This window comes from Watersipora subatra, chromosome 9 (genome assembly GCF_963576615.1).
Source record: "Watersipora subatra chromosome 9, tzWatSuba1.1, whole genome shotgun sequence".
Classification (NCBI taxonomy): Eukaryota; Metazoa; Bryozoa; class Gymnolaemata; order Cheilostomatida; family Watersiporidae; genus Watersipora; species Watersipora subatra.
Window position 1 is genome coordinate 11,673,543 of NC_088716.1, and position 24,437 is coordinate 11,697,979.

Consider the following 24,437-nt stretch of genomic DNA (forward strand, 5'->3'; position numbering starts at 1 on the left):
GTCAGAGTTGTCATCTTTTGGACAATTGTCTGGACAATTGTAAGTCCAGAAAATTGAAGTTTGAAGAAGCGAAGGTTGACTCTAATGTTTTAAGACTACAATCTGAGTTTTTGTTAATTATTTCTAATTTTTGTCACAAAAAGCAGTGTGTCTCAAGGCTTACTGTCTATGCATGGTATTACACTAGTGGTTGACTTCATGCATCAGTAAAAAATCTGTGTAAATGGAAGTGTATTTTGTTGTTATACTGAACTTCAGCACATGAAAGCAGTTTATCTTTCTTTAAGCCACTAACCTATTTTAAAGCTATACTTACTTTGAGCTTTTTGTCTTCAGCACAATATACTTTCTGTATGCACGAAATACTGGTCTTCTACTGCCATTTGGAGTTTTGCTGAAATCAAGTATGCAACTAAATACACCACTCACTCATAATAGTCATTGCATATGACGGCTTCGTGCATTACTTCATGAGAATTGCAATAAACAACAAAGCTTAAATCCTTCTAAAGTGAACAAGGAGAATATTTGTTCTAGCAAAAGAGAATAAATAAACAGATGAAAGAAATCTATGGACACCTGTCAAAAAGGAATGTATGTGTGAATTAAAAAAGTGTGAATACTACAGAGGATAGTTATAGATCAACAATTTGAGTAGGCCTCCAAACTACTTTATTTACTGGGGCAATGGCACGGCTTAAAAATGCTGACACTTCAGTCTAATCAGCAACAGTAATCATTTGAAACACATTTCTACTCCACTAATAAACTTGTAACTATGATTTACAATAAAGCATTTCAGGTGGTTCACTTTTAAACAACAACCAATTACATTTCAAAAGGTTGCAGTAAAAATAATTGGTACTGTTACTGTTAAGCTAACAGTATCGATTACTTTTACTGCAACCTTTTGAACAGTGATTGATTATTGTTCAAAAGTGACCAATTACTGTTTAAAAGTGATTGGTTACTTTTGAACAGACATTCAATATGTTATATAGATATAATACCATTGTTAAATTTTGAACAATGATATTCAAAGCTTTTCATAGGCTTGTTAGAATATAGTCTGAGTTTTCTTATATGTATATACATGCAAACTTTATATTTGACAGTTTGTAATTTAAATGCTAAGACATTACTACTGATGTTAATATTGCTGCATTTTCTGTGATGACACAAAAAAGCAAAAGTGATGATTGATGATCAGTTCAGAGCTTCATCAGCTTGAACTGAAACTGATTTTGAAGGTTGAATTGGGCATCACACAGCTTAGCGGACTGGTTAGATATTGACAAATTTTCAGATACATGAAATAAAAAACAAGTAGCTCACCAGCCAAAAAACTTGTTCACAACCAGCAAAGGTTGTGACATATGGGGAGATGAAAAAAGTTGAGTGTATGAAGTCGAAAGAAGAAAAATTCAACTAAAGTACCAGCTGCAATCTGTGAACCTTTGGTTTTATGAAATTTATAAAAAAAAGACAAAAAAGCAAAGGGAGCAATGGCGAGAGAACATAAAAAGCCATCTGACAGTGACACCTTTTGAATTACAACTAAAGGTATTGTATTTTAATGTAAATGTAAAACAGCGATATTTGCAATGGTAAGTTTTTAAATTAGTATGAATTATGTTCATCTTACTTCTGCATAAGACTAAAAATTTATCAAAATTTTTATTTTATGCAGTTAAGCTTAAATTTTCACATTCGTAAGTGCAGTTATTTACAATATTTTTAAGAGCTTGTTTTTTTGCATAGGCGGTGCACAATGTTCCAGTTTGTGATCTGTGATATGGAAAACATGTTTTGGCTGAAATGCTGATATTTGGCCTGTCTGTTGGCCTTCTAGAAGCACTGTTACCCTTTTCATGCAACAACAGCTTTTTGCATGCTAGAGTTCCTATTGAATCTCTACGTATAAATTCAAACGGCGCAATTGAGCACCAGCTAAAGATATGTAAGTTTTACCGTTACAAAGCCTATTAAAAACTACTGACATCCATGTTTGCAGAAAACAGAAGTTGAGTTTAAACACAACTGATATTCTTTGATCAAAGTATCAATGCCATAAATGTTAATATAATTTGGATCACCATGAATAAGGCTCTGCAGATGATCTCCCATAAAATATGGCTGACCAATTAAAATAAGCTTTTAAGCTTTTTCTGAAATTTTGCTAAGTGTTTTGCTCAGTTGGACAGTCACCATTTAAGAAGTTAAAAAGAATGCTGGGACATTGGCTGGTTAGAGAACTAGGATTGTAAGTATATGTTAAAATCCACAGTTTTCACAGCATTGAAGCTTTCATATTTTATATAAGAAGAATTAAGATTGGGTTTATACATACAGGTATGCTAAAATAAAATGAAAAAAAAACAAATTTCTATTTGCAGCTTTTACAAGATTGATTAAGTTACTGCCATTCTCGTTAGCATTTTAATAGCAAAAGCCCAGAGAGTAGTTTTGTTTTGAGGTCATGTAATCTATCTGCATTTTTTATAATCAAAATGATTCCCATATTTTATAGCCAGCACCAAACCAGAAGTCATGACATTATCTGTTCACATTAGTTGGTAGTCAATCTAGGAAGGCTATGCAATAAAAAACAAGCAAAATCTTCTTTAGTCTTATAGCAGATAAATTCTAAATAGGTTTCTATGTAAACAGATTCAAGAAGAACAAAAGCTCTTCATCTAATAGTAAAAATTATCTTCCGCTGTAGGGCAGTAAGCCTTGAAAATTCTGCTTTTAAAAGGTAGCAATGTCTCATGCATGACAATCTACCCAGTAGGTAAAGAGCAATTATGGTAGAACCTATTCATTGAAAAGGAATTGTCTTCTTCTTTTGTCCATAGCTTTAGTTAGCTAGAAAAACTGTTTTTGCAAACTAATTTGCATAATGCGCTAGCTGACCGATCAGAGTATATAGTAAAAAAATCTTTGGACTCCTGCCAAGAAATTACTGGCCAAAATATGGTGGAGTTGCTATTAATAGCTTTATTCGGCTTTAGCTTAGGTATCTGATGATTTGGAAGCTGTGAAATAAGGAATAGCTTTTTATGTGAACTATGGTGAAACGTATTTTCACCTTGACCACTGTTAAATACATGCAAATTATCGTCAAACTTTGGCTTTTGATAAATTTCAATTGTATTGTCACAGAAGTGTCGGCATTCTAAATGAAAGACATAGAACATAAATAAGTTTTAAGTACTGAAGCTAGTTATACAAAAGTAAAAAATCAATTTAGGAGGTAACCTAAAGGAGAATCATGGGTAATATCAATGTTCTGTTAAAGTGAGTATAAATATAGTTTGATATCATCACACTTCTGTTTCATTTGGAAAAATGCAAAGCGTGTCAATTATTGTTTTCAACTGGTTACCATGTTGCATAGCCATGATTATGCAGAAGGTTGTGTGGTCTATCCTCCGACCCATCTTCATCAGCCTATCATCAAATCTGCATTTATCAGTCGAGGCTGATATGCATATCACCAGTAGTATATAGATAACTTGATCAGCATTACTAGGCATTCCATTCACTAGCCGGTGACCTCACGAGTACTAGCAACTTTCCTGCTGCGCACTTGCAAATATGTCTGTTGAGAAAACTGTTAAACTCAACAGCGGATATGACATGCCAACACTGGGTCTGGGGACGTTCACAGTATGGCAGGTATGTGCAACTTACCAACTACTACTTTTTACAGCATCGATAGGATGCTATCAAATGATGTTGATTTCACACTTTTTATGTTACTATCTCTCTAAGACATAGTCTATGTTGGAAGTATGCTGTCAAACACTTAAGATGCAACACAGTATATGCCTATTTCATGAAAATCTGTTGACAATACTTTTCACGACACTTTGCAGGCTGCATTTTTTGTGACATTATGCACACAGCACTTTTCACGGCACTGACAATATTAGTTTTCATGGCACTCTGCAGACAGTTATTTTCATGACACTTTGCGCACAGTGCTTTTCGTAGCATTCTGTAGACAGAAACTTTCATGACACTTAGCAGGCTGCGCTTTTTGTGACACTCTGCAGACAACACTTTTCATGACACTTTGCGCACAGTGCTTTTCATGACATACTGCAGACAGTACTTTTTATGACACTTTGCAGGCTGCATTTTTTGTGACACTCCGCAAACAGCAGTTTTCGTGAAACTTTACGCACAGTGCTTTTGATGACATTCTGCAGGCAGTGGTTGTCATGACACTCTGCACACAGACAAAACTTGTTTTGACTGACTAGTTGGTTGATTCAAAACTTGATGCAACCTTATCAACTTTAAAAATGAAAGCGACTGTCATTCTTTATTATTTGCCTGCATCAATCGGATATGATAGTACGAGTCACAAACATTATGGCCATCACAGATATCGTTTGCGGTTTGATATAAATTTGAGATATATCTGCTTGATTTTTCTATTAAAGGATTAAAACGTGTTGGCGATGCTTTGGGCTGTTTATTTAGGGCAATATGAAAACATTTATAGCTGTTCATACAGTTCTTAGGCTTTTGAAAACATACAGCAACACAAATTACACGTAAGGTTTAAAAGCTGAACTTATTTTGTCCCTTGTCCTTCTCACTAAAATTTTAATGTCTTTGATTTATATCTGCCTGTTTACCTTATGTAAACATCGTAGGAGTAGTGGAGCAAATAGCTTTAAAACACAGTAGCTAGGAAATTAAAACCATATTGTGTTATAGTATCATCTACCTAGCTCCATTAAAAAAATATTGGACTTGATTAGTTTTCAAGTTCCCCAGATTCCTAAGCCTTCCCACACATACACTATGTTTTCAAGCCTGTACGATGAGATCTGCAGTGGCATAGCGGGTCACTGAAAGTCGCCTATTGTTTGCAAGAATGGCGTGTAACATTAAATTGCTCTTTGCAACTTTGGCTTGTATCTGGTCGTAAAAGTTGCATTGCTGCCGAGTTCAGTCATGTCCAACAAGGTTTGCAGGGACATTGTTATACACGGCTTCTGTACTAAGCAGAACTCATACCTAATCTTATAAGGATTGCCCGTACAAACAAAATTGATTGCAACAGGTCAAAAGGTTATCTTCAGTGGTTGCTCTGCCCATACAGGTAGCCTCAAGTAGTAAAATTTCAGGTCATTGAATATACATGCATAGATAGACTGCATCATGTATGGCTCACATGCCTTGAGCAGCCACAACAGAGGACCATCATGGCAGTCTGAGGTCATCAGCGCTTCAGTCATGTCTTTGAAACTGTTTTAAATTAATAAACAAAAAAATTAAAAGAAAATTCAATAGCTTAGTTCTGGACAAAAGCAGAAGAGTTCATCTAACCTTATTGACTATAGGAAGCAATTGCTATATCAAATCCCTCAAATTATGTGTAGACATCATATAATGTGAGCGCTTTTCTTAATTCTTAATGTTTTGACTATCATATTTATTATATTATATCTATCATATTAAGTTATGTTATGCCACCTCGCAGTGCATGTTTTTGTATTTTAATATGTGTATTATTCTACAAACTTACAATATCTTATATATATTGTAAGCTTATGCGATAAATCTCTATTGATATATATGTACATACTAGCTGTGTCACCCAGTGTTGACCGGGTATTAAAAATCGGCTTTTAAACAATGAGAAGTGATGAGATTTGCTTACCACTTGCTGGAAGGCAAATCTCCAGCAAGTGCCATGCCATTGCCAAGTGGCCTGGCTCATTGCCAATGGAAAATTCCACTAACCTAGTTAGTAAGCTTCAAATGCCGGTAGGCAATGACATTGGCTCAGCATTGTTGCCCAGCTCTGCTATTCTAATAATAGCTATAGCCGGAGTGCAAACAGACATACGACACACGGACATACTTTGAGGAATATATATAGATCAGACTATTAAGCGATACTTACGTATACATGTATATCAATAGATATTTATCGCATAAACTATGTATAAATATGTAAAAATGTATAAAATGTATAAATATATATAATATATTGCAAATTTGTAGAATAATTTATATATTAAAATACATATTAAATATCTAATAATTACTCGTTAAAGATTACTATTACTAATAATTACTTTTTTAATTATTTAATATTAAATTACATAATAAAGTACATATATTAGAATATTTAAAAAAAAAATATATATAATGATATGTATATATATAATATACATATATGATATATATGTATATGTATATATTATGGATGTATATATTTATATCAGCTGGATTTATATATATCAGGATTGTAAAGCATTAGAAATGCACTGCCCTCATCGCAGTGCAGTACAAAGTAATGTTATTGCGCATTACAACTTTTGAATGTGCAATAGACATTTACTGCTACTATAAACAAATTAAAAATTTATAATTCAATTTGTGATATATTTTTTAGCCAGTTGCTTTATAAAAATGATAAATGGTGCCCATGAATGAACTCCTTAACTGTGTGATATAGCTGCATGTTTATCAGCTCTCCTCACCAGCTAGTTACTACTGTGTTTGCTTAAGAACCCTGAAGGGCAGATGGCTAGAGTGATTAGCGCTGCAGTAAAGGCTGGTTACAGACACATTGACACTGCCAAAATCTATGGAACAGAGCCTCTGATTGGTCCGGTTCTTACACAACTCATCGAGTCTGGAGAAATAAAGAGAGAAGAGGTTTTCATAACATGCAAGGTGAGTGAGAACCTTCTCTGGCTGTGGCACCGGTTAAGTCAAGTCTAACTTGAACATTTAGTTGGATTCAAATCTTTATTCGTAAATTCAATTGAGTTCATTCCACAAATTGTGCCAGAGTTTGCATGTAGCTGAAACTTCACTTGAGATAGCTTGAGTTGAGTTCTGACTGATGTTTAAATTTTTTTCACTACGATTATTAGAAGAATGAATGGCACAAATTTGTAGAAGTCTTTAAAACTGAATTCTCTTCAACTATTGTAGCATTCAGACACTTTAGAGTTGCCTCAGAGTTTTATGTTTGATGAGTTTATGTAGAATATGTACACAAAAAGTGTTTTTGTATCCAAAAATCCTGTGTTTTCCCAGATACTTAAATACGAACTTACAGAAACTTTTTGTATATTTTATTAAAAAGTATCAATATTTTTCTATCATTTGCGATTTTTTTTATGTTTGAGTTGATCCGATTGCCAGGATGTTTTAATATTAAAATCGATAAACGTTGATTGCGATTAAAGTGCTCAGATCAAGGAAAGTGGAATTAAGACGTCTATAATTGCAAAAGAACTGACAGAATAGAGACGCGTAACACTGTAACTTGAATGCAATAGCTGATATTAACTATTACAACGATAGCAACTAGGGATGTCATGTGACGCGTATTTGTCTTCTGAGCATTTCAATCACAATCAGTTTTTATTAATTTTGATCTAGAAACATCCTGGTAATCAGATCACCTCAAACATCAAAATCAATCGCAAATGATTAAACAACACCAATTATACCTTCCGATAAAATCTACAAAAAAATTTGTGTAAATTCATCGTTAAACATGAAATTGGTGAAAGTAAATGCGGTCCGTTAGAATGTTTAGTGATTATAAGCATTTCCAGTAGCATTGATGCTAGTTTCATATCTGGTATTCTCAGGGCCCTAATATCAAATATCACAAGCTGTACATGTACATGTATATGCTCAGCTGACTGGTTCTCATTGGACTGGATTCTTTTGACTATGCAATAAATGCATATAAAGATATTAGAAGCCATGATATCCTACTATTGTAGCAGTACAAATATCAATAAATCTTCTACCTGACAAATTTTGCTTCATTTTTGTAAAAAAATCATTAAAGGTTAATTGACTTGCAACAAAATTCAAATTACAGTTATTTGGTATCAAAAGATTCACCATGCTTTACTCTGCTGTGTTGTAGGTGCAAAATATGTGGAAATATGATTACAAGCTCTTGAAAGCTCAAAAAAACAGTTAATCACAGCCATCACGAAAACGCCGTTGGTTGGAATCTCTCTTAAAATGGCTCAAATGTGACGTAGTTGAACACGATGGCTTCTGTTTACACTTTCATGCAGCCTCTTTCTTTGAAATACATTTACAAATATAGGTTACGCATTCAATAAAACCATGACTATTGTCCTTACACGCCTTTTTAGTCATCATTGTAATGCTGTCACTTTGAGCAGTGATATCTCAAAACCTACCGTGAAAGTTCGTTTATTTTTAACCTTAGCTCGAAGGAGTGTATATCATCCTCTGATAAACATGAGGAGCCTGTTGGTCGCCTATGATAGTTGAAAATAGCTGCAGAAACTTTTTGCGCCATTTGGCAGGAAGTATAGGTCACATGATCAGATTACAACTACATGACTAAACCAAGCCAAAACGAAACTGTACAGTAGCGAGCATCTATATTTGATAAGGAGTTTTTGGTAAACCCAAAGTGTTTGTCATGAACTAGTGCTATGAGACGTTTTATATTGAGCCTTTTAGTGGCCGTTAATTTCACGTGATAACATCACATGTCAAAACAATAACCACGTCGAGTTGAGTACATCATTGAAATAAAGGGATTCCAACCTACAGCGTTTATGTGATAGTTGCGATTGAATGTTCGTTTTTTAGCTTTTAAGAGCTTGTAATCACATTTCCACATATTTTGCACCTACAACACAGCAGAGTAAAGGTAGGGCCACACGAGACAAAATTCTCACGAAATCGGCGAAATTTGGACGAAACGATTCGTACGAATTGACATTTGGACGAATTCGTGCATCGTTGGTTACGCACGATGAACGAATCCTGAATTGGACGAAATGTAAGAAATTCCTACGAATCGTTGTTTGATTGGTCGGTTGAAAAGGTTAGTTGAATGTTGAAGGTCGTTTTCTTTTGCGCATGTTTGGTCAGATCTAAAAAAGATAACGATTTGCGAGTTTCTAGCCCGCAGTTCCTAACTCGGTTTGAAAACTGCGTACTGTGTTGGCGATTATATGTAATCAGTAGTACCATGGCCGTAATGGATTTATTTAATAGAAATATAACTGTTTTGTAGCTAGACTAATATTTGCTGAAAAGTCAGGTTCCAATATGTATTTAATTGAAATATAACTGTTTTGTAGCTAGGCTAATAACTGCTGAAAAGTCAGGTTCAAATTTGTATTGTAATTAGAAGAAAAAGTAAAACGGTTTTGTGGACAAGCCAAAACCTGCTGTAGTCATATAAAATAACCGTTTCGCAATGTAGTACATACGTAATAGTTCGTAATAATATTATCAATGTACAAGCTCTATTCAAAAGTATACTAAAAACCATTTACAACAACACCCTACTACAACTACTCAGTGCAACTAGCATTAGCAGTTTTGTAGTTGCGTAGAAACGACCTTATTAACGAGCAGTTATATTGTAGGCCCCGAAATTAATTTACGTGTGCATTCCGAAACCGATTTTAGGAATTAGGAATTGCGACTAGAAACTCACAAATCGTTATCTTTTTTTAGATCTGACCTGCATGTTTGTACTGAAGCAAATGATTGAAACGGAATCGGCTTCAATTTATCACCGCGTTATGATTGGCTAGTTGAAAGTTAGTTTCGAACGAATCCGTGGTGGGGAAACTCCGTGTGGCAGGTCAGAAATTTCGTACGAATGGAATTTCCCAGATTGGTTGAAATTACACGATACGTGTGGCCCGGCCTTAAGACATAGTGAACCGTTTAATACCAATTAACTGTAATGGAAATTTTGTTGCAAGTCAACCTTCCATTGTTTTACAAAAAAAATTTAAGTTTCCCATTTAAAATTGGCTAGTACTTTTTAGTACTAATTTAGACAGCGGTGAAAGTGCGTAGTCAAAACACTAAGGATATAAAATTTAAAACTCTACATCAGGAGAAGAAGTCAAAATTACATATAGTTTCCATTAGAACTTAAAAAGTTTTGTCACATTCAAACTTGTCCCATTAAATACTAAACATTCACGCTAGAATTTGTCGTAGTATCTTTTTGTCTGTATTTTGCTTTGTGCATCATAAGGGCATCCATTTACTTTAGTTGACTGAGTTAGATTGACTCTATTTGTTTTCTGAACGACACCTGACAAAACCCAAGTACACTACAGTATCTTTCCACAGTACTTCAATTGGTTCTATCAAACATTTTCTAGTATGAGTGTCTCATCTTAATGAGCTAGGCTTTGTTTGACCTACAGTAAGTGCATGTACAGAACGCCCTCCATTTGTTACAACTAATACAAACCGGGCCATGTTCAGACATTGAAAATATAGCACTGTACAGTACTGTACATTAAACAACCTATATTGTCTCGCACACATACTCCTAGGGTACAATATGGTACAATATGCGTATACAGTATACATGAAAGTAAAATATGGTTATACCTGTAATAGGGTACAGTATAATACTAATAACAGTAATAATAACGAATGAAAATTCCATTATGGGTGGAGACCCACTGCCACAGGTAGTCTGTCACGAGAGCCACCTATAGGTCAGTTGTCATTCTGCAGACAGACTCAGATGCATCGGACAATTGTGTAGACCCAAATGTTGTCCAGACAGCTCAAAGTCTGGAGAAGTGAGGTTCGAAGTGAAGTCCTAGAGTAAGGTCGACTGTACTCATAGGTTAAAACAATGAATCTAGATTTAGTTGAGTTTGATCAGGCTAGTAAAGGTAGAGTTTGCTGTGGATCTACATGGATAACATATTTTGGTGTGAAATGAAAGCTTAGATTTTCTGACACGCTGAATGAATCTAAAAACAATCAACTTTTTTACCTAATGTATCTCAGCATTACACCTATATACCCCTGTCAACATAACACTTGAATACTTCTATTAATATAACACTGATTCTATTTGACTTCAAATTCCGCTCTCCAGTACTGTTGAAGGACCCTGAGTAAAGATGTCACATGGAGACAAGTTGAGTCAAAAGCTAACGATAATTTGAGCAAAAACAGACTAATTTTCCAATATTCACAATATCAGCCAGCTTGACATTTGTGACCAGCAATAGATAAAGTGTGGAAAACACAACCACAATAATGCCAAGATAATTACTTATCAAAAACAAGTTTGCGGCAAGTGTGGCATCTTGTTGTTGGCATCTTTCAACATTAAGTAGTGCATGTTAGTAGGGCATGTTAGTAGGGCATGTTAGTAGGGCATGTTAGTAGGGCATGTTAGTCGTTAGTAGGGCATGTTAGTAGGGCATGTTAGTATGGCATGTTAGTAGGGCATGTTAGTATGGCATGTTAGTAGGGCATGTTAGTAGGGCATGTTAGTAGGGCATGTTAGTAGGGCATGTTAGTAGGGCATGTTAGTTCATTAGGAACTAACATGCCCTACTAACATACCGTACTTTATTAGGAACTAACAGTAATCCGGAGTGGCCCAGGATTACTTTTATTTGTAATCAGATAGCTTGCAGGTAGACGTTTAAAAGACAAGTTTTTAGGAAGCGAATATAATTTTAAAACTAAAAAATGATTGTGTTGGCAAAAGGTACGAAGAATATGCATGTGAAGTTTGCACTTCCACATTTTTGACTGATTTCATCCGTAGCTTTTGTGCAGAATAACAGACCAACATACACTCACACATATGCAGTGCATACATATATGTACATACGTATGTACATACAAACATAGATGACGAAGTACTGTATATAGATATTAGCCTATGTTAAAATTGTAAAGACTATTTAACATGCATATTTTCTGTCAAAGGGTGGCACTAATCACAAGCACAAAGGTTGTTGTATGTCTTAGGATGTTGGAGTTAGGAGTAACTGGAGTTTACTGATACAACAAACTGCAAACAGCAATATTTTGACATAATTAATGTCATGGAGTTGTCTTACTTTGACACAATCTAAGGGGAGAAGACATACTGTATTTAAGGTTGAGCCAATCAATTTTTTATCTCACTCATCAATACCTGCGACCTTTCCCAGCATAGCTTCCATTACGATTCGCCTAATTGCTAGTATGCTTTGAAGGTTTGGTGCACTGATCACAAACCTGAAAATGTGAAGAAAAGTTTGGAACAGAGTCTAAAGGATCTCCAGACCACCTACGTTGACATGTTACTTATTCATTGGCCTATGTCTTATCAGGTAGGACTGTTGCATAGGTTGGTATGACAACATATGTATGGCTTGAATGAAAATTGTGATGTTTTTGGCATTTTTGATAACTTTCTATTGTTTTTATTACTCGATACAAACAGTGAATGGGCAGAGGAAATAAATATATAAAATAAAATAAATACAATAAATGTAAATATGATATCTTTAACATTTCCTGTTATGGACCATGCAGTTTTAAAGCAACAGCAGTAAATTACAGCTGAGAAGTTTATTCATAACAAGTAGATAAGATTTTGAAAGGTTATAATAATACTACAGCTTTATAAAACTTAGGTTAGAATTATTGTTAACAGAATAAATTGGTCAGAGCTATGTGATAATAAAAGGATCAGGCTATCAAACACCTAGTACATTTCGATTTTAATTTTTCAGTACCAAATAACTAAACATTATGACATGCTTTTATTATTTGAACCAACAAATAAAATGATTCAAAAAATCTGTTTATATCATAATTATAATTCTTTTAACTCCGAAGGATGGCTTGTTTCTCTCATGCTGTTAAATCCTAGGCTTTCTTTTCAAAGAAAATTTAATCAATATTTCGCCTAAGCTATTCACATCCACAACATAAAGGGCAGCTTGTGTGAGTTTGTCAGTATAATAGGTTGCTAGTGATTTACTCATATACTTGCACTGATATTGTATGTACGCTTGTATAGTTATATTTAACAGTTTGAAGCCTAGCCATATACACACACAGGTTCCCTGATCCTCGACCGTATTTACAACTATCCATCAACTTTGAGAGCACTTAAAATAGCACAATTATTTTGGTACAAAAATGCAATATTTTAAAGATAACTGAAGAAACATAATGATTGCTGTACACTGAGTCTGATAAACTGTGCATGTTTGTTATGAATAAAAAACACCTAGTTTTAGTGTAAAACTCATTTTGTTGAAGAGAAGAAGCTTTTTAGTTTAGTCTATTTTGATCTTTCAAGACCAAAAACTTTAATCAGCGTGTTATTAGAAACTAATGTTGCCAGCATCCATTTTTTATTTATCGGTCAGTTTGAAATATTTCTGTATTTTAGCGATATCTCAAGAACTAATTGTCCAATCAGCTTGAAACTCTGGATTTACTCTGAAACCTTATCAAAAACAAAGAGATTAAAATTTCGTAATTTTAGCTAAACCACAAATAGTGAAAACAAAGTGAAACTGCACAGTTGAGTTTTCTCAAGCACACGTGAGAAGACAACTCTCCAAATTATCTCTGGCCCAGGCTTCAAAGTGTTAAGCTAGCATATACATGTACATGTACATATTATAATAATATTAAGTATATGCAATATGCTTATCATCAAATATAGTATTACACATTGATTGATGAGATCCTAACTTATAGGAGTAGACAGATCTATTGCTTGTTCGTGGCCGTGTAACAGGAAATAAAACTAACCTTAAGAACAACAAAGTTGTCATATGATATATAATAAGCCCTAAAGCATCTCGAAGCAGTTTCAACAGTCATGAAAGCTCTCAGCACTGTAACATAATAGTACACACGGTATAGACAAACAAATAAAAAATGGATCTCTTGCACTAAAGAAAAAAAAACATTATCAACTGTCGTTAAAACATGTTCGCTATATTCTGGCATGGCCAAATCATTCATCGATGATAAGGTAGTTAGTATGTAGATTTATAGTTTCATCGATTCATATATCTAAATGGCAAGTGAGTCACAGCCCCTGAAAAGGTTTTACTAATGGAAAGTTTTAAACTGAATAGCTATGAAGCCTTGTTAAAGAACTGTTACAACTGGTGCAAAAATGTTGGTTAACAATTGGACTTTCTAAATCTAAAAAGCAGGTATATGAGATATTTACAAAAATTGAAACTGCAGAAAGTTTTCGGATGACCAAAAGATTCCCAAACTAAACTTTTTTTATCCGATGGCAAACATTACTAAGAGCTATTTAAAATTTTAGTATTTGGCAGTCATAATATTTAAATCCCTGACTTATGTGTAGTCCAGTGTCAGAAGCATATCATTTCATTGACATACACAGGCAGGTGATGAGTTGTTCCCAAAGGATGCTGATGGAGAGCTCATTCATACAGAAGATGACTATGTAGATACATGGAAGGCCATGGAAGAGTGTGTAGAGAGTGGACAAGTCCGATCTATCGGTCTTTCCAACTTTAACATCGAGCAGATGATGAGAGTATATGATATTGCCAAGATAAAACCTAGCAACCATCAGGTACTAACGCGATCAAAGTATAGTATCTGATAAGGTTATTGCAATAGTGCATTCTTTTTCATTATGCCCAAAGTCCAATTAATGTAAGCACAAATGATCAACAAAGTCTTGTGACAAAATTCGGCTGACCCAAAAAGATGGATTCATTTAGGTTTCATGGCGATCAAGCAATGTGAGATTCTATAATTTTTTCATGGAAGTAAACTCATATGATTGGTTAGTCATCTGATTTGCCACCTCCTTATTGGATAAAGCTACATCAATGCTATTGGTCAATTGTTTGCAGGGAGTATATTCATTCTTTAACTACTTCCTTTTAGACCACTTAACGGCGCTGAGAGCTTGTTGCAGGTAGAGCTGAATGCCCAGATGACCAACAAGGAGGTAGCTGATTGGTGTAAGAAGAAAGGAATGGTCGTCAGTTGTTACGCTCCTCTAGGAAGTCCTGGTCGTCCATGGAAACAGGATGGAGAGCCGGACCTGCTTGAAGAGCCCGTTGTGATAAAACTTGCAGAAAAGTATAAGAAAACACGAGCTCAGGTAGACTATTAAATACTAGACATTTTTTGTTGAAAGTCAAAGTATGTATTAGAATGAGACAGGTTTTTAAGCTGAAACGGCAAACTCATGAACTACCGCTGTCACTGTGTAAAAAGTTTTCTGCTCCTGACTGGCAAAAATAGTTTTAATAGTCGTTCACTCCAAGTTACCAGGTAATCTTGGGTAGTTTATTTGGCAAAATAAAATATATAACCAAAACAAACGTTCTAGATGGAGTTTGAAATTGAAAAAATATTGTATACATATTAAGCAATATCGGCAAAATGGCTGGCAGTAGGCCGATAGCTAAATTTGTACACGGACGCAAGTGAAAGGGTTATGTATTGGAAGTGTGGCAATTCATAGACAATACAACATTGATTAAGAAGTACTTACCTTTTTTATGTAGAAATTTAGTAGGTGAGAACTGCGTTTTTCCAGTGATCGCAAGAAACCAACGTTCGCGTGACCTTCTCGGTACACGTTGGCAGTAAATATTAATCGCATGTAAATTACTACTCATTAATTTATTTTTTTGAGTAGTTTTGTCGATTTTAATCTTGAAACATCCTGGCAGTCAGATAGCCTCAAACATCATAAACAATCGCAAATGATAGAAAATACTAATACTTTCTGATAAAATCTACAAATTTTTTACTTATGTTATCTTGTCTATTTCAATATTGGTGTGTTGAAGCGATGCAAAACCATCTATGCCAAAAGTTTCAGCGTGCTCTTTAGCTGCTCAAAATGATTCATTTCATGTTGTCAACTTAATAGTATAACTTTTAAAATTTTAAGTTTTTTTTGTTCATACAGAGAGAGTCCTATGATATTCTAGTTTAATACAGTAGCCTCTTACTTTGCGCGGCTAATCTGGTCAGGCAAACCCCGCAAAAAGTGAGAATTTGCTAAATAAGAACTATCAAAGTCATACCAAACAGTCATTTTTTCATTAATTGTAAGCAAACTCCCCTTTTTGTTGGGTTCATTAGCCTATTTTGAGGGTCAAGATTTTCTAAGAAGTATAATGAATGATGTTACAATCGCTTTTTTCTTTAACACTTTTGAAAATGCAAAAAAAGGGCAATTCACGGGGACTGCTATCACAATGATGCTCGTGGAGAAATCTCACTGAACCGGAGTATGAGAGCAGCTTATTTCTTCTATGTAGTTTAGTTTTTTTTATTCATTTTTAATTTTTAATTAAAATTTTTACGCTGTCAAGTACTGAAACCCCAAACGCTGAACCACAAAACTATGCATATGTGTGTTAAGGTCTGGCCCCGGTAGCTGAGCCAGCTTTACTTTTCCTAGCAAGGCAGTGCAGTCTGAACACTGGGCCTTCCCCTCGTCGGCCTGTCTGACACACCTAGTGGTCGGATCAGGCCGCGACTGGTTGTCCTCAGTTCAGGCTCACTTGGAAGGCTAGCACGGCCTGCTCTCTGAGACCCTATCTTGGCTAATTCAGGTCCCGGCTAGCTTACTGGAGGGCCTGATCTCCAATGCTATCGCATTTCTGATCAGGTCCGATCTAACACAGCCCACCCCTAGTCTTCCTTAGGTGTCTCCCCGAAGCAGTTCGTGCCTGAAGCCAGATCAGTTCTGGCAGAAGGATCCTTATTAAGCCGACCAGGCAGGCATCAAACGCAGGCAGTTTGTAAGAATAAGTATAGTGTATTTAGCGTATATCAGTACATGTATAACTTCGTCTTGACAGTATCAAATCCGTAAGCAGAATTCCAAAGAGTTGGCCTATGCCTTCTCCTTTTATACTATTTACTCCGCCCACAATTATATATTATCCATTGTGTTATATCAGGCCTGTGAGGCAGGCCCAGACAATAGGTATAATGGTGTGCTAACAGGCCTGCGAAGCAGGCCCAAAAATGTAGTATTACGTAACAGGTTCACCAGAGTATTATGTAACCAGGTAAAGAAATATACATAAAGTAAACTAGGAATAACGTTGTCCCAAGCACAAGCACAAAGAGTAGTGTTAAAAATATGGTTAGTATAGTCTCGTCCTCCACATGTGTACGCGCATATACACCTATGCGTATATGCATACGCATATGTGTATGTGCATACACATATGCGTATGTGTATACATATACACATACGCATATGTGTATATATTGTGAAGTACTGAAGCCACGAAAGCTGAATCAAAAATTACCGAGGAGTTGCTGTAGTGTAAATAAGTAATTATAACGCTTTTATGATTGTGACAATGTTTGACAAATTGAGAGTTCTATAATTAGTCTTAAAAAGCCCTTTTCTCTCCCGCACTTGAAAGAGAAAATGATATGGGGATACCGCTATTATATATATTAGTTTTACTGTATTTTGGAGAAAAAATTGTCTTTTTTTGTAGCATAGTCTTTGATGTCTAAAAAAATGAACATTGATTTAAATTGACATTTAAAGTGTGCTCTTCTTAATTTGATGTAAAACTGCTGTAATCATGAACTCTGAATCCCATAAAAAAGAAAAAAAAAGTTGTGGATACGAACCAATAATACCACAATTACTGTAATCATTAAATTAGAAAATTATGTTTAGCCTTTTTCTATTTGAAGGGAAAAGAAAAGAGTTGTAGTTGATCTTGAAAGAGATTAAGTAATTTGCATGTGTTTATTGTATTTCATGAAATGCAAGCCAAGGTTTCATGATTTGCTTAAAAATAAGCCATTTCTGAATCTAAACTCTAGTTTGAGGCAAAAACTAAAGTTTCTTCTCACAGCATCACTTGTCATAATTTAACCCATTGCATACCGCTAGCTACCGAAGCTATGGAGGCTTTGCACTTGTACATCAAAAGACTTCTGGTGATTATCTATTGGGTAATAGCACTAGTGACAGCAATTATTTTGTTTTAACAATAATAATAATGTCATAAGCTATAGTAATATCGATAACTCACCTGACTCAGAACATGCTCAAGTTGTTACTCAAGACAGTAGGTGAAGAGTAAAAACATTTAAGTTCATTCTGCAACACATTTGTAGCGGTGTTTCTACAGCATCAGATGATGCAAAATGTTATGCTAAGTAATTTGATATCAAAACATTTTTCATAAACCTTGTGGTTAAAAAGTCATGATCACTCATATGCACTATTGTCAAATATTAGGGTTTACCGAGCTTTTAATTCTGTTCAAGTAAAATAATTATATGGGCAGCGAAAAAATTAGCAAGGCACCAAAAATTTGTTTTTTTTAAAGCACTCATCAGGTTACACAAACATTTAGCAAATGGTTCTTCAAGAGGTTTGTAATTGCTCCAATTCTTTAGGTCTTGTTGAGGCACCTGCTACAGAAGGGATACGTGGTACTTCCGAAGTCAGTTACGGAGACTCGGCTTGCTGAGAATATCGACGTAAGTTTGGTCTCCTATCACACTAACAACCTTTTTCATTTAATGTGGGCCATCAGGCTGCAGTTCTAAGGAAGTTTAGCACTTGACTCCTGAATGGCTGACAAGCAAATCTTTTAGAAATTGTAGAGGCAGCTCATTCAGACACAAATATCTGAGCTGTCGTCATGTTATTTATTAGCTGTGAAAACTGAAACTAAAAATTTCTTTTACTCCAAAATGAATAAATGAATGGTAAAGCTTCTAAATTATATTGTAACAAACTGCTGAATTTATATAAGAGCTGGCTTGAACTAATATTCTAATCATCGCTCAAATCGTTCAATATGAGCAGATCAACCTTATGCTGGCTGTTTACTACAACTTCTATATATGAATTTTATTCACAATAAATATATAATATATATTATTACTAGCTGCATTACCCGTGTTCGGGAACAGATTTACGTAAAGCAATAGTTTTATTGAGAGTTGTCTTTCATACTGTAAAACAGCTCCAAATATGCAATCTACTGAAATTTTTGTGCTGATCTGACTGCATACACATATGCAGTTGTACATGTCAATAATGTTGGAGAGACCAATGGAAATATGCAAGGTGTTTTACAGCTAGTCTACACTGCATCAGTCTCGAACCACTCAAATCGGAATTGTCCTAATTTTGTACACAGAACTGATAATGAAATTGACATTGCTAGGCAAACTGACGTTCTTCAAACTGGCAGTATTGAAAAGTTTTACATATTTTAAGAAATTCTAGAAAATATTTTGCTATTGCACTGCTTAGCTATCGTCAGCATTTACTGAATTGAGACTTCTGCATGATTGAAACACTAACCATGACTCACCAGTTCTTCGTCTATAGCCTGTGTTTTGCCATGGTATATACAAACTGTGCAGCAGTAATGCGGTTGTTAATAAAATTTATTATCAATAAAATCTACTATATAAACTACATATATGGCCTCTCGCCTTTCCAATGTAAGGTATTACATCTGGAGCATTTTTGGATATTCGTCCCATAAAAAAATTCAACCCTATACTGTGTTGCAGGACTGTAGTCAAGTGCGATGTTTTCTGTCCATACACGACGCCTGGTAGCAGCTGCTGTAGTTAGTGCATCTTGCTGTTGTCGCCGTTTCATCTGCTCTGAAAATTCAGCTCGCCGAGCAGCTGTTGTAGCTAGTGCATCATGTTCTTGTCGCCGCTGCATCTGCTCGGAGGTTTCTGCACGTCTGGCCGATGTAGCGACTGCTCTGAGCTGTTTGAGTTGCTGCTGGGGTCGGTTCAGTAGTCTCTGCACTTCTAGCGACTGCAGCATCTATTCTGGCCTGCTCTCGATGTACCTGTGTTTGTTCGGCGGTTTCTGCTCTTCTAGCAGCTGCAGTAGCAGTTCCGTTTCGTTGTGCGCATAGCTGTGTTTGCTCTGCAGTTTCTGCTCGTCTAGCTGCTGCTTTGCGAATTCAGTCTCTTTTTCTACGGGAATCAATCTGTTCTTGCGTTTGAGCAATAGGCTTTTTGGAAGGCATTGTACTGCTTCAAGCATTTCTAAAATTGAAAGAGATGGTGTGCTTTTTTGTAATATACGCTGCTCGCTTTCTTCTCACCGTCGCCTATCGCCAGGCTCGGAGTGCCCGTGCAAGTTCTGTAGTAGCTGTAGTTCTGTAGTACTCATAGCTGGAAAAAAAGTAAAAGTAACTCAGCTGCGGAAGGAAATGAACATGTTTATTATCACAAGCAGTGGCAAATCCAACGTTTTCAACCCTTTCACTGAAGTAGACTCACTCATGCGTTTTTTATGGTCGACCGCCATAGACACATTTTTGCGACTTTCCCAGCAATTGCTAGTAACTGAATTTTATTATTCGTTGACAACATAACCAACGATCTTTAAGACTTGTATGGAGTGACAGTGTTGTCCAAAGATTTCTCTATAAAATTGGCCTAAAATTTAATTTTAAATCTTTGTTTGAGAATTTCCAACTTAACCACTTCGGGTGCATGCGCCGCTATAGCGGCTTCGAGTATATTCTTCTCAAGTTCATCAGCCAGTTTTTAGGCTTTGCGTAGATGCATTACTCATCCATCTATATTTAGAGCCTGCTTACAGTTACACTATATCTACAAAGCTAAGCATGACCTTCAGACATGTTTGCAGACATTGGACTGGTCAAACAGCTATGGTCAAATGAAAGAATTTCGAGTAATTTGAGTTCAAAGTTTAACACCTCGATCAGTTAGTAACAACGCCGTAGTAGCTAGTAGCTCTGTAGTTCTGTAGTAGCTGTAGTACTCGTAGCTGGAAAAAAATAAAAGTAACTCAAAAGGAAGTGAACATGTTTACTATCACAAACACAGTGGCAAATCCAACGTTTTCAACCCTTTCACTGAAGTAGACTCATTTATGCGTTTTCTATGGTCGACCGCCGTAGACACATTTTGCGATTTTACCAGCAATTGCTAGTAACTGAATTTTATTATTCGTTGATAACATAACCAACGGTCTTGAGCACTTTTATGGTAGTGACGGTGTTGTTTTAAGATTTCTCTATAAAATTAGCCTAAAGTTTAATATTTTAATCTTTGTTTGGGGATTTCCAACTTAAAAACCAACATTTTTGTGTAGTTGATCAAAGGCGTTCGAGTTAGAAAACAAATAACTACTTATGTTGATGACATATAGCCGATTCAGATTTTTGTGATTACACAGATAAAACAAACGTTCTAGATGGAGTTTCAAATTAAAAAATTATCATGAAGCATTATCGGCAAAATGGCTGGCAGTAGGCCGATAGCTAAATTTGTACATGGACGCAAGTGAAAGGGTTATGTATTGAAAGTGTGGCAATTCATAGACAATACAACATTGAATAAGAAACACTTACCTTTTCAATGTGAAAATTTAGTAGATGAGAATTGCGTTATTCCAGTGGCTGCAAAAAACAAACGTTTACGCGACCTTCTCGGTACACGTCGGCAGTAAATATTAATTGCGGGTAAATTACTACACGCTAACTGGATATGACGTGTTTGTGTAGAACGATGATGATTAGGTTATGTATAATAGAGGCATGTACTAACCGGAGATTTCCGTTAATGCGCCCTAGATACCTAGTAGCGGGTAATAGTCTGAAAAGTACGGTACCCTATAACGCGGACACTCAATCACACACACACACACACACACACACACACACACACACACACACACACACACACACACACACACACACACACACACACACACACACACACACACACACACACACACACACACACACACACACACACACACACACACACACACACACACACACACACACACACACACACACACACACACACACACACACACACACACACACACACACACACACACACACACACACACACACACACACACACACACAACGATTGCCGTTTATATAGTAGATTATATTGATATAAAGTTCATTCACTTATCAGCTGGTTTTGATTCATAGAGCCACCACCCAGCAGCATATCTAACTAGTTGATAGTTAGTAAGCCTGTTTTTCAACTCATAGCCACAAATTAAGCCGTTTTGCCAACATTGGCTAGTTGATTGTGAGGTTTAGTAAAATACAGATGCATAGTAAAATACCAATGCATAAACAAGGTTTGGATACAGTGTTCACATTAATACAACAAAAACTTTTTTTTTAATTTGGTTGCACAATATCAATCAATTTTGCAAATAAAATTAAAAGATTTTAGAATGTCAAGGAAAAAAGCTTATTTTAAAATTATTTACGTAGTTTTATTATGGCTCAAAAGTTGTTAGTTAAATAAATTCGTTTACATAGACACAGTCAAAATCTTTACTATAATAAGAACCATTCTTCCACCTGTACCAAGCAAGTTGAGGGCAGTAAAAAATGATTGCATTGCACAGGAATTGAAATTAGATACATGATTACACAGGTTCCAAGCTAAACATACTACCACTAAACCATGCAGCCACCTTGCCACATTAGGGATTAATTGCGCATATAATCATTCACATCACCATCTCTCACAGTCACGGGAATTTAAGTGTGCTAGTGTAAGTATAAAGGCTGTTTGTTTAAATTTATTAGTTCTTGTTTGTACTGTTTGCAGGTGTATGACTTTACGATTGCTGATGATGATGTGGCAAAATTAGACACACTAAATCGAGACCTCAGGGTGTACAGTGAGCCCATGTAAGTACAAACACCTTCTGTAGGATGTCAGTTATGAACTGCATGAGAGATATGTGTGAATAGCTGGTTGCATAAGATATTGTATGTTTTTGAACTGCAACAGGATACATTAATGTTCTCAACTCATTTCCTAGAGTTATCTACTCAAGGAAAAGCAACTCTACTAAGATAAATTGAATTAATCATATATCTAAACAAAGTAGTAAAATAAGTTTTTAAAGTTGACTTGTGGTTTTCGTATTTTGTAGAAATTGTTTGATTTAGTCCTACTAAGAGAACAGTAATTTTCTGTTGCGGTTACAAGTGACAGTTTCAAATACATCTCGACAAGCTAAAACAATTAAGGTCAAGGTCCTATTTCAACTTTGCATGTGTAGTTCCCAGTGAGTGCATTTAATATGGAGCAACTCGAGTATGTAGCCAGCAACAGGCAGCATCTTCAGTTGCATGTAACTTATGACTAAAAGAGGACATTTACCTTTATTTATCAATTTAATCATATATTAGTTTTTCTCATAAAAATGACTTCAAATGTGCAAGCAAACCGTAATACAGTCATGAGTAGCTCAGAATCCTAAAATATCGCAGGGCTGTTTTGTTCAAGATGTTTCTATATATTGTAGAGCCGTAAAGAACCCCTACTATCCATTTTAGAAGAATAGAGAAGAAGTTGAGAGACCTTCATTTACCATTTTAGGCGATAGCGAACAGGAGCATAGATGATGGCATGTTTGCTGCTGGCTGTAGACTATAGTATTAGTTACTTTACTACCCATACATTATATGTACAACAATATGAATAAATAATACATACGCTGCTAATAATGTTCTGAGTTCAGCTTTTATAAAACACTCAGTATAATCCCAAGATAGCATTCATAGCCTTTGTATTCATGACATCATCTCTTTTGTCGTCAGTCAATGTGACTAAGACTGTCTATGGCTGTGGTTTGCGAATGTTAGCAGATCTCTAATCAGATTGGTTATTAGGTGTTGTCTGCCATGAGTTTGTACCGATCAATCGTTTATCCCATAGAGTTATTTGCAAATGGTGAAGTGATTTCTGACCAAATTCACTCTCTTAACAGAAAAAATATGATATTCAGCGGACAAGAACAGGTCAAGACATACTAGCATCTCTATCTTTTATTTCATCTTCCCTCCTGTTTATTCTCGCCCTCTAGATGCTGCTTCGGTACATCACTGGTATAGAGCAGCACTTTTTCAGATGTTCATTTTGGTTCTGTAAAGGCAATTCACCCTCCATGTTTGTATGAAGGTTGATGGCTGAGGGGCCGTCAGACTAATCCATGCACAGGTGGTCCCAGGTTCATGTAACCATGACATCATAGCAATTATCCTCCCAAGTTGGAAATACAAGTCATCCATCTGCCCCTCAGTTCGGTTTCGCTACACAGCATATGTTCCTTTTTAGGAATTTTGGAGAATCTTTAAGCCTTTTTGGGCGTACTCAGCAAACATACATGTACATACTACCTGAACATTTTTCATGCTACTTACTGATGCTATAGTTAATGGCACCATAACACTGGTGCAGAACCTGAAAGGTTTCCCATTAAGTACAGGCAGAAGTCAAATGCACTTACTTCCTGGGAATTAACTTGCCTTCTAAGACAGCATTGTCAGTGTATGATACTGATTCAGTTTAGCTTATAAGAAGATGAAGGTAGTGTGAAAAACAAAGAAGATAATATAAAAAACATAGAATTAGAAACATTGCCAAGTTTTGAAACATAATAAGAGGAAAACAAGACAAAAATGTTACACAAAAATACACATTAAAGGTTGACTCGCAACAAAATTCAAATTACAGTTATTTGGTATCAAGAGATTCACCATGTCTTACTCTGTTGGGTTGTAGGCGCAAAAATATGTGAAAATGTGATTACAAGCTCT

At 35.6% G+C, this 24,437-nt stretch overlaps 1 protein-coding gene across 1 annotated transcript; it reads left to right on the forward strand.

Annotated features, from left to right (window-relative positions):
* Positions 1 to 3,543: 3,543 nt before the first annotated feature.
* LOC137404360 (aldo-keto reductase family 1 member B1-like) lies at positions 3,544 to 23,343 on the forward strand. The gene is made up of 8 exons (XM_068090559.1): positions 3,544 to 3,681; positions 6,541 to 6,708; positions 12,036 to 12,152; positions 14,207 to 14,401; positions 14,753 to 14,941; positions 18,238 to 18,321; positions 22,438 to 22,520; positions 23,144 to 23,343. The coding sequence occupies exons 1-8, from the start codon at positions 3,601 to 3,603 to the stop codon at positions 23,172 to 23,174; spliced, it is 948 nt and encodes a 315-aa protein (XP_067946660.1). The 5' UTR covers positions 3,544 to 3,600; the 3' UTR covers positions 23,175 to 23,343.
* Positions 23,344 to 24,437: the final 1,094 nt, after the last annotated feature.

Coding starts and splice junctions, on each gene's coding strand:
- LOC137404360 (XM_068090559.1), top strand. CDS start 3,601: ATGTCTGTTGAGAAAACTGTTAAACTCAACAGCGGATATGACATGCCA. Junction 14,942..18,237: donor ATAAGAAAACACGAGCTCAG/GTAGACTATTAA, acceptor CCAATTCTTTAG/GTCTTGTTGAGGCACCTGCT. Junction 22,521..23,143: donor AGGGTGTACAGTGAGCCCAT/GTAAGTACAAAC, acceptor TATATATTGTAG/AGCCGTAAAGAACCCCTACT.